The sequence below is a fragment of the Pseudochaenichthys georgianus genome, chromosome 13 (genome assembly GCF_902827115.2).
Source record: "Pseudochaenichthys georgianus chromosome 13, fPseGeo1.2, whole genome shotgun sequence".
In the NCBI taxonomy this organism is placed as follows: Eukaryota; Metazoa; Chordata; class Actinopteri; order Perciformes; family Channichthyidae; genus Pseudochaenichthys; species Pseudochaenichthys georgianus.
In genome coordinates, this window is record NC_047515.1 from 2,097,128 (window position 1) to 2,108,628 (window position 11,501).

Below are 11,501 nucleotides of genomic sequence, written 5' to 3' on the forward strand. Positions count from 1 at the left end.
ATTTAAGGAATACAATCAATACAAAAGATTAGTTAATTTCAAACATATTCTTATAGACTTTGTGTAGTGGTTAGTGCAATAACTTTTTATTTAATTTAGATCCTGATATTAGCCGTAATTAGGTGTTGAAAGCTGCAGTTGCCAACTCAACATTTTATATTGAAATATTATTCAATTTATAACAACCTGAGGAACGAAAAAGACAGGACCGGTTTCAACTTTTTATATATCTTTACTGTAAGCCTGAAATATGTCCTGACCCTACACTTTCTGCTCGGCAGAGTTTTATGTTGGGGGACCAATAAAGATTCTTTAATTTGGAGAGAGAGTGTTGCACTTTTTGTTTCAGCCTCATAACGCAGCTACAAAGCATTACAACAACCCTGCAAAGCTGCCGTTTCCAATACAGCCTGACAATTATGTATTTATTCTAAAGTAATCTGCATGATTGATGAATCTTTGAACAAATGGTTGTCCATATGAACAATAAACAAGGCCTGCTGCTGGGAGACCCGTGCCGGATCACTGGTGTGGCCGTTACTGTGGTTACTGTCTGCCTGCTGCTGCTGATCCCATTAAGTCTTCATCATCTGCACAGCCTCTCCCAGCAGGAGGCCAGCAGCTCTCCTATTGGCTCCATGGGGTGCTTATGGACAGAAAACCACTTGCAGAGCATTAAACAGGTTTACTGTTTTACTCAAGTACTTTACAATCTTTAAGTCACTTTGACTTTATCTAAGTTTTTTCAATGTATTCTACTTTATCCTATTCCAGCCAATATTGTCTGGTATATAACGCCTTTTTACTACACTACATTTATTTTATAGCTTTAGTTTCTTTACAGGTTGAGATTTGTAACTAATAGAAAATATAAATAAACATTATATTATTGGTTAAGATATCCAGCAGTAGTATTCAAAGTTATTTAAATGACTGATGCCACCTTTATCAGCTGTGATAAACACATTCATGCATTCATAATCATAATCCACTATTTTCATTTATATGATTCTGAAAGTACTTTCACTTTTGTTACTTTTGTACATTTTGATGTCAATAATTTGTACTTTTTTGAATAAATACGAATTTAATTGCAACAAAGTATTTTTTACAATACAATATTATTTGTAATGAAGTAAAAGATGTGAGTACTTCTTCCACCTCTGAGTGTACATCAGTCTGAAGCCTCATGTATCAGGAGCGCGGCCTGTAAAGTCCGAAGTGTTGACCCAAAGTGATACAGGAAGCTTGGCATTTCTTTCTTTCAAAATATAGCAAAACACATCTTGATAATATTTGAAACATCATGAATGTGTTTTTTTTTCATTTATGCAGTTGTGGAATGTTACTTTTGCATGTATTCGAGTGCTGAACTTAATTACCATGTTGCCACACTTGTTTTTCATTTATTTGTACACTTCTATTCTCTGCTATCTTATACTTCTACTCTTCTACATCATCTCAATTTGATCTATTGTGCTATCTACTTGAAGATATTGATCAGATAGCCTTTGTTACATGTTCACTTTTACACCAGTACAAAAACATGTAATATTGTTAGTGTGATATGATGCAGTCCTGTACTACTAACCTACTCAATAGTAGGGCAGTGCAGCCTGGGGAACAGCAAGATTAAAATGCTCGAACATGTAGCCTATTCATTTGCGATAAAAACTGAATAATACTATATTAATTAATAATACAACCCAGAGTTTTTGCATTGTGGGTAGTCTTTGAATCTTCAAGTAACCTACAGTTTTACACTAGATTACTAGTGTGGTACTAAAGCTATTAGTATTGTAGGATGTGCACTTGTAGGCTAATGGCATTGGTATACACTGTTGTATAAACATTTGATAAGTAAATATGACTTCTTCCAATGAATTTATGTTTTATTCTTTATTTCCATTTCTTGGGATTGTTTGTTACTGTTAGATGACTGAGAACTCATAACAAGCCACAGCATCTTATTTTGAAACTCCTAACCGGATGTTGACCGTGCTCATAGTACCTGATTGGCTACTCTCCTGTGTGTGAGTCGCGGATCCCTGTTGAACTTTCTCCGTGCAGAGCACCAGAGCAGTAATACCCGGCGGTAAGGGGCTTATCCGCCCGGCTGCGCGCTGTGTTGGTTGATTGTAAAACTGAACTCCGGGGATTTTATTCGCGCAGGAAAGACGGAGCCACGCTTCCCTCTTAAGGTAAATGTGAATATCAGGTTATTCTTCGGGCTTTTTGTGGTATTTTCTCCCTGGGTTTAAACGTGGTGAGGGGTCGGTCGCTGGCAGCTGCCTACCTGTTGAATAGACCTAATGCTTTCTATTATGTGAAAAACAAAAAGAGGGAAAACTGACCAGTCTAACTTTTTATCTGTAAACATAATGGCTCCACTGCGCGTGACACTCCCTTTGGTTTCAACATGTGGAGAGAAACATCCAAACATGCTCAGACGTCACCACCAGCTGGGTTTTAGCCAAATGGTATCATCTGGTGAAGCACTAGGTAGCAGGATCATGATTTTTCTCTCGGTGCTCTTATGTGGGACAGTGTAGGATTCATGCAGCCATCCGATGAGCCCTGAAAGGGTCAACATCACGAAATGATCTACGTTCTCATGAGAGTTGAACAGGTGCAGTCCAACACATCTAATCAGTGATGAAGGAAATCATACACGTTTTGGAAACGCGCTCAGCGACTCACACTACCTGCAGATCTCCAGGACTAAACTCATCCTGGGGCTAAACCCAGAGCAGGTCACAGCGGGCAGCGGGCAGGCCGCCAGAGTCCCGCTGTCTGACCGGGAGAGACGCAGAGAGACACAGAGACACTGGGATAGTTTGACCTGAAGGAGGACAGATCCACAGCTCCAGGTGCATCATGGTTATTAGCGGACAGAAGTTTGTGGGAGTCACATTTATTAAAGCCTGTCAGAAAAGGCATTTTATTATCCTGAGTGGAAGTGGCTTTGCTTTGTCTGGTTTAGACTAGAAAGAGACAGATGTGTTCCACTCGCACCGATCACTCACCCGGAGAGGGAGTCTCCCGACAGAGGGCTGATCGCAGCTGCAGTTACATCACCGAGGCAAAGACCATTCAAACATGTTGTATTTCTCATGTGTGCGTTTCTGTAGTGGCTACACCTTTTGTAATGTTGTGATTACTAGTTAAACTATTCTAATGAAGCTTGGAGCGGAACAGAGACAGGGGAGAGACTTGATCTCAAACCTGTTTACAAAGTAACTCTTTTTTAACGCGAGAGATGAGTCAGAGCTTCTGCTGATGACTCAATCATACATTTCCTCACCAGTGTTCTACATGAACTTATTCTCAGATATTGTGCAGTTTTTTACTGTTTTTATTTGAATAATATATAGATCAAACCAAATCTGGATGAGTTTGATGGAAGATGAAATCAGCTTAACTTGTTTTTGGTACAAACAAACGGATTAGCAGACAAGCAGCAAAAGGCTGTCGTCAACAGTCTCCTGCTGTGCCGCGTCATTACGCATGACGCAGGAGAGGATCACAACAGTGAGAGGAGCCGCATGCTCCGTCTAGTGTCTCACTGTCTCACTAGGGCTCACTGTCTGTCCTACCTAGAGGACACATGTAGCCCCAATGGAGCTGAGAGCGGACACAGATGTCAGGTCAGTGAGTCTCCGGCTCTGAGGCACATTGCACATCAGCAGCAAAGTGAAGCTAAGAGAACACACATTTTGAGTTATTTAGACACAATTGACACTTATAGTTTAATGTCTTGTTACGTAAGAATAGATCATATTTGTTAAGTGTTATTATGGGAGAATTGCTATTCTTGTGGTACTGCTGCCTTATTAGGCCCATATTGAGCAGAGCATATTAAGACCAGAACTCATGTACAACAACTTCCTTACTTGCAATAAATAAGCACTAATTAGAGGATTATTGAGGAAAAACTCTCAACTAATGGCTTATTACTTGTAGAATATGGTCATGTAGAATAAGGCATTAATAAGTGTTTTATAATTACTAATAAAGAGCCAATATACTGCTAATATGCATGTTAATGAACAACTATTGATGGTGAGTTTGTGTACCTTAATATAAAGTGTTACCCATACTTTTTACCATGGCTGAAACAAACAGCTTTTAAAAAAAAAAAATTCAAATAGTCGGTTCGTAGTATTGTCTATAAATCATCAAACAATTCAAAATAGCTAATGACAGCTTCTCAAATTGACGTTTTGTGTTGTCAACAATCCAAGGACATTTTGTTTAAATCATAAAAAGAAATGCAGAAAATCTGAGACATTTGAGAAGCTGAGACGAAACACTGTTTGGCATTTTTCACAATTTCATCTTGATAAATGAAACTTTAAGTCCTCCAAATCGTTGATTATTTTTTCTATCAATCAATAAATCAATTAAACGATTACGACATGACTACCCTAGAACAACGACTACCTTTTTTAGCTTTGTTTGTACAGTACAATGTCAAATGAAATAGATCCCAAGTTGCAAAACTCATTCGATATGTTTTCCTCCTGAATGCTGAAAATACAATTTCAACGTCTTTGGCTTCTCAATAAGCAAAATGTGATTCTTGATTCATGGCTTAACTATTTTTAAATATTGTATGCAAAGAAATCTCGTCAATATTTTGAGGGGTGATCAAAGGGGTTCGTCGCCATGACTTCAGCCACTATGACTCAGCTGTCCTTATTTGGATGAATTATCCCTCAGAAGCATCACAAAGGAAGGTCGCCCACATCCCAGCATCCTTCTGAGTCAAACAGCAATTTACCTCAGCAAGTTACCCATAAACTGTACTTCATCAGTTCAACAGAATATGACTCCACCCTCTGAACCAGTTCTGACTGGCTCAAATCTACACTGGTGGTGTTTTTACGAGCATTGTTGTGGTACATTTTGTGACTTTGTTTTTGTGGACTGTGTCGCAGCCGACTGTCTACGTCCTCCCTTCATTTGTGAACAGATGTTTGACCGTTTGTTCCACTCCTTTGCTTCCATTTGTGCGGCATACGTGTGAACTCCAAAGAGAGAGCAGACAAGTTCATAACCATCTTCTCTGATGTCGCTGAGGTCAGGGGATGTTTTCATGGATGTCTTTGGACCATGGGGTCGGAGGGAGAGGCGAGAGGAAAGACTCATTATGATTAAAGTTCTTTCACATTTCAAATCCATCGACAATCTGTGATGCTCTGTGAGTTCCAGAGACGAACCTTACTACACATCAGTGTCAGTGGGTTCTAATGGATACAACCAGATACGAGTCTCATCCAGTTTTACCTTCTCTTTCTGCTTTAGCCCTGAATACAATCCATTTATAATCTTCACCAAAACATGTTCTACATTTCCCCCTGTCTCAAGCATGGAAAAGCATTTTAATGTTATGCTCAGTGGGGGACATTCATCGTGACTCTTTATTCTTGTTCAGACAATTAGAGTTAATGTTTACTTTGCATGTTAAGATGTCACATCTTAACCATATGATCATCAATCAGCTACAGTGAGCTTCACCTGGACCATCTGAAGGAAAAGATAAAGTGTCTACAACCGTGCTAGAGATTCGTTGAGCTAAATGCTAACACTAGCATGGTAACTATGCTAACATGCTGAGGCTAAGCAGTTACAATGTTAACCAATAGTAAGGCGTGTCAGCAGCTAACATTGAGGATGCTGGGGACTTCAACGTGTGCAACGGTTGTTTCAGTGCCGTTACCTGAGTGGCCGCTGTGTACTCGCCGTGTTGTTGTTGTTGGTGTTTGTTTCTCAGGTGGCGTGTTAGATTGGTCGTGTTGAACGTAGCTCTGTTCTTTCCACCACGCGGAACCTCTGCCTTGCAAACATTGCATCTGGCTGTTACACTGCCTTCGCTTTCAATTTTATAATACTTCCAAACTCCTAACATTTTCTCTGTCCCGACTCCCGAGTCACCAGCTGAACGTAGCCTCTCGTTAGCTTACTGCTACTATTAGACACTGCGCCCACTCTGTTGCCAGATTTGAGAGAAATAAGCAACCAGGTCTGAAAACAAGCCCAAAGAAAGCAACACATACATGATGTTGTGTAATTTTAAACCAAAACTAAGTCCTCAGGATGACTTTAAGACGTGAACATGGTCATTTTTGTTTTGTAACATTAAATAAAATAAAAAAAAATTATAAAAAAAGAAATCCCGATCCCCGATTTTTTTCTCCCAATCCCCGATTTTTTGAAAATCACGTGATCGGCTCCGATCCCCGATCACGTGATCGGATCGGGACATCTCTACTTAGCAACATGAACACCTGGACTGGACTATAGCATTCCCTTTGTCCTGGAGGCATGTGTCCCTCCCTGCATAGCAGCCTCTGAAGACAGCCTCGCAGACGCTTCAGGGGCTACACGCACGACCTTCGAGAGACTCAACCTCAAATTCCCTTTAGTCTGAAACACGTTTTGAAATGAGAAGAAGATGACATGGTCCCTGTTACGATCTCACACTTCGTTCCCTTGTGCTTTACACAACACAACTTGGAGGTACTTTTATACTACAACACTACTACTGTTCTCTTTGACTCGCTGCATGTGTTCACCAAATATAAACAAATAAATGCATTATTTTAAGATAAAAGAGGGAACATTGATTTAAGCCCCACCAAGTTTACATGCTGCGACATTACATTGAGGGACAAATGAAAGCATCCGTAAATATCATCCGATATTAGTCAAATGTTCTCAACTGAGCCCTTTTGCATGGTGAGTTATATTACCGCTGATGCTTGAAAAGTATTTGGATGCTAAAAAAACAAAAAACCTTTGTATTTTTACAAGTAAACATATTGACTGCAGGACTTTGACTTCCAATGAAGTATTTCTCAGTGGAGTGCCGAAGTAACAGATGTGAGTCGGTTGTTCTTTATCTGTGTGAGCTTCCCAGCACCTGTTCAGATGCCACTGAGACGATAACGCCATGGAAACAAGCACACTTTGCCGCAGTCAGCTGACAACGCTGAGGTCCAAGTTGTATCAGTTCGAAAAGTTACGTTTTGTTTTTAGATAAGACAGGCTGCCAGAGACAAACAGGACACGGTGTGGTCGTTGACGGTGAGGGTCCACAGTGTTATTACCAAACAGTCCCCACACTCGTCCTCAGTGCATATCATCCTCTCCTCGATCACTGAGAGGCCGTGAACCCCGTCACAACACTCTGATGTATAACTGTTTCAACAATGGTGAGCATTCATCAAGCAGCACACGGCCATGCAGTCACACTTCATTCTAGCAACCCTTGTGTCAGAGTTGTATAAGAATACAAATACAATTATTTTATGAAATGTAGTTAAAACATTCCTCAAGACAAAATGCTTCCTCAGGCTACAAAAAGAAAGACATTGTACTTTTGTAGTAATATTGTATTTGGGGAAACATGATGTGTACAGAGACACATGAATACAACACAAGGTCATTTCCCCCCCAACACCTCCCACCCAGACCTCAGGAAAAGGGTTTTAAGGGTTTTTTCATCATCATCATCATCATCATCATCATCATCATCATCATCATCATCATCATCACACATCTAGCTCTCTTGTTGTGAAGGGAAGCACATTTCAGTGTCAAACCTCTGAACAGCAGCACTTGTTTTGTCTGAAGGGTGAAACACCACAGGAATGTTTGGGATGGTGTGGGATCACAGATCACAGAGGCCTCAGGCGGGACCTGACCCATGGCATCCCATCACTCACGGTGTTTGTCTCAGGAAAGAGACTTTGTGATGTTTCACTGATAACAGGCGAGTTGCTGCAGAGGCCCAAGCCTTTTAAAAGCAACCATTTCCATGCAGTCATTTCCACGAACCGAGCGGAGGGCTCCTCTGGGAATGCGTGACCAATGTTCTGCCTGGTCTGACTCACTGCAGGCCTGGAGTCACACACTCTGCAGTCACACACACTGGGCGGGGGAGCCTCTCAGCACACACTCCGGAGGCTTTTCCGTCATACAGTATGTCTTCACTGAAAGGGAGGTTGTAAATCTGCCCCGCCTTCATTCCCCCTCTTCCCCAGACCCTGCTCCTCCCTCCCCTTCGTCCCATCCACCTCCCCTTCGCCTTTCCTCCCTCTCTTCATCACTCTGACACATTGTTCTCTTGTTTCTCCTCAGATCTCCAGCGCTTTCATATCACATTCCGGAAGTTTCTGAAGAGCTAGCCGACGGGCCGACAGCAGACCACCAGGACCCTTCAGTCTGAGGAGGGATAAAGACAGGAGTGTGTGTGTTCAAGTGAAGTGGGCCCTGTGTTGGCTGGATATGGCTTTTCTGTGTTGGAGAGAAAGACACTGGGACCAGATCTGAGGTCAAGACCTTCCGTCTCCTCCCCTCCCCCCCGGAGGCACATGACAGCGCGAGGCACAACCCGGGGTTGCTATAGCTACCGACTGAAATATTTGTATACTCACTTGGAAAAGCAACACAGACAGGATCTCTCATTGGGAGGGGAACGAGCCAGAGGAGCTTCAAAGTGAGTTTGCTTTGTAAACTGTTCATTTACCCCCCCCCCCCCTCTACCCACATACACACAGTGTTCCCCTCCTCTCAGACGAAGAGACGTTTTCCCTGAATCTCCTCAAATTGACCAAAATGCCAGCAAAGACACCAATGTACTTAAAAACTACAACTCCCAAGAAGGGTAAGAGGCTGAGGCTCCGGGACGTGCTCTCAGGGGACATGATCAGCCCCCCGCTGGGCGACGTGCGGCACAGCGCACACGTGGGGCCGGAAGGTGAGGGTGACATGTTTGGAGACGTGGGCTTCCTGCAGGGGAAGATGGGCATGCTGTCGGGGCTGAGCGGGGGGCCGGACGGGCGGTCCCACAGTGTGGAGCAGCGCCTGGACCACGGCCCGGACCCCCACAGCTACGCCTACAACGGCTTCCACTACCAGCACTCCTCCAGCGGCCTGCTGAAGACCACCATCTCCATGCCCGTGTTCATCGCCCACGAGCAGGCCCCACCCAAACCCCCACGCCTCCACCTCGACGACCCCTCCCCTCCTTCCCAACAGAACCACTTCCACTCCCACCAGACCCCCACAGACTCCAGCCACGGACAGGCTAACGGCCACAGCCGCTCGGACAGCCGCAGCCAGATGTTTGAGAATGGGTTGGTGGGCCGCCCGGCTTCAGAGCCCTGCAGAGACGTCTCCCTCCCCCCTGCCGTCCGCCGGCTCGTCCCCTCCTCCGGGTCCTTCTCGGAGGGCTCCTCTGAGGACTCCATGTCAGAGACCTGCGGGCCCCTGGACAGTCGCCGGGGCCTCAGCCTGGACTTTGATGCCGGCCTGAGCAATGAGGACCTGAGGAGTGAGCGTAGTGACTCGCCCAGTCCCCCCTGCCGCCCGGCCCCTCTCACCGTCTCAGGGGGGGTGTCCAGGTCAGACTCTCTGATGGGGTTGAATCTGGATCTGGGCCCCTCTATCATGGAGGATGTCCTGAGCATCATGGACCGCTACAAGACTGAGGACAACCGCTGTGAGCTGTGAACACTCTGTGTACAGATACATCCTGAAAGACTTCATAAAGATGCTAACAAAGGAGACTGGACGGAGGGTTGAGAGAAGAGTGCTTCACAGGGCCTTTGAACAGGTATCTGGGTATATGGAGTGCCTGCCATCCCACAGACTGAAGCATTGAAACCCGGTCTGTGTTTTGTATGTCCATCAGAAAACATGGGCTCACAGGCTATTCACTGTGTCCCCCTCTTCTCGTGTCACATGCAGGCCCCCTGCACTTCTCAGGAGGGGGGCTAAAGCGCTACAACGCAGCGTTTCAGACGGTGTGAATACAGGGTTATTCAGACCGGCAGTATGAGAACAATGATGTGTTTTGTGAACATTAAAGCTTGTAAATATGTTTTAGTAGAGACCCAATGTATGAACCTGAAAGTGAGCATATGTCCTCTTCGATAAAGGTGAGAAGCAGGTGGACTTTGTTGTGTTGGGACGTGTCTGCCCGATGGACAGCAGACAAGGCAGAAGGCTGGTCCTTAAGAGCCTTTAACAAAGCTGAAACTCCTAACCATTCACATTGGAAGATAATAGTCCACTTCTATCTCAAACACATTCTGTGGACGGAGTACTGGCCTCCACCGACACCGGCTCTACTCTGATTAATGCTGAGCATGTTCTGCTTGGTAATGGTTAACAAATGGCTGACTGAGTAGATGTGTGGGGACCAATCAGCAGCTGAGGACAACACTCAGGACTCACCCACAGCCACTAATGTCTTACGACTACAGATGCTCCAATAATACATTTAAAGTCATACTAAGCTGAAGTGCAAACATCAGTATCACTTGGCTGCCTGTTTCAGAATCATCCATGTTGATATCTGGACTGGTTTACTGTAACGCTGCAATGCCAGAAGAAATGTGAACAACTCCTGATTTGACTCTCCTCTTGTAAAAGATGAAGATGCAAGTTCAAATGGTTTCTAAGGTGACATGAGAGAGAACAGCAGCGCTAACATTTCTTTCTCTTGATCAGAGGGAAACAGACGGAGCGTGTTATTGGAGTTCAACTCATCAAATGTTATTCTGCTGCTTTTAGACCTTTTCAAACCTTGGTCTTTCAGAACACTCCTCCTCCTCCGCCTCCTCCTCCTCCACGTGGTGGCTCCCCGTCGGCCTCCAGCACCACCGTCTGGATATCACAGTATTACTCACATGTCATGTATGCTGTATATATCTATATGACTGTAAATGTAAGAATAAATTGTTATATACTGAGGATTCATGGACAATTATTTTACCACAAACATAAACCTTATTATTATATATAAGACCTTATTGTGCCTGATAGAGGTGGGAAGTAGTACATTTACTTAAAGGTGGGGTAGGTAAGTTTGAGAAACCGGCTCGAGATCGCTAGAATTTGAAAATACACAACCGGAGAAAGTCTGCCACTTCCTTACAGAGCCCCTCCTCCAACACACACGAACGCGCACATGACCAATGAGGGCACGAGATAAGTTTGTGCCCCGATGGAAGGCTGACAGGCAGGTAGCCCGGCTAAACGGATTGGTTGTACTTTTTACAGTATTACGGCTTCTACAGGTGACATTTTTTAATGGATTTTTTGTCAAAGCACTTCAGATATTCATTGCTATCGGGATGTTAAGAGCATTCCATGGAATATAACAAAAAGTGTATCTCGAGTCGGTTTCTGAAACTTACCTACCCCACCTTTAACTAGCTGCACCTTTACCAGCTTTGAGAACACTTTCATGATCAATCATTATAAAACATATCATATATATTATTCTGAAATGGACCAATCTGCACAAAGACTACTTTTACTGTCGCTACTTTCACTATATTTTGATGAGAATACTTTTCTACTTTCACTTGAGGAACATTTTGAATGCAGTACTTGTACTGTAACAGTATTCCTGCATTCTGGTACTTAAGTACAAGGTCTGAGTACTTCTCTCTGTCTCCTGATAATAATCGATAATTGATTTAAAT

The 11,501-nt window shown here is 43.6% G+C and overlaps 1 protein-coding gene across 1 annotated transcript; it reads left to right on the forward strand.

The window, feature by feature from the left end:
- The first annotated feature begins 2,049 nt into the window (after window positions 1-2,049).
- LOC117457573 (cdc42 effector protein 2) lies at window positions 2,050-10,764 on the forward strand. Its single transcript, XM_034097725.2, has 2 exons — window positions 2,050-2,201; window positions 8,146-10,764. Exon 2 carries the CDS (start codon window positions 8,623-8,625, stop codon window positions 9,517-9,519), a length of 897 nt encoding a protein of 298 aa, XP_033953616.1. The 5' UTR covers window positions 2,050-2,201; window positions 8,146-8,622; the 3' UTR covers window positions 9,520-10,764.
- Window positions 10,765-11,501: the final 737 nt, after the last annotated feature.

Excerpts from the sequence above, each read along its gene's own strand:
- LOC117457573 (XM_034097725.2), top strand. The coding sequence starts at position 8,623 with ATGCCAGCAAAGACACCAATGTACTTAAAAACTACAACTCCCAAGAAG.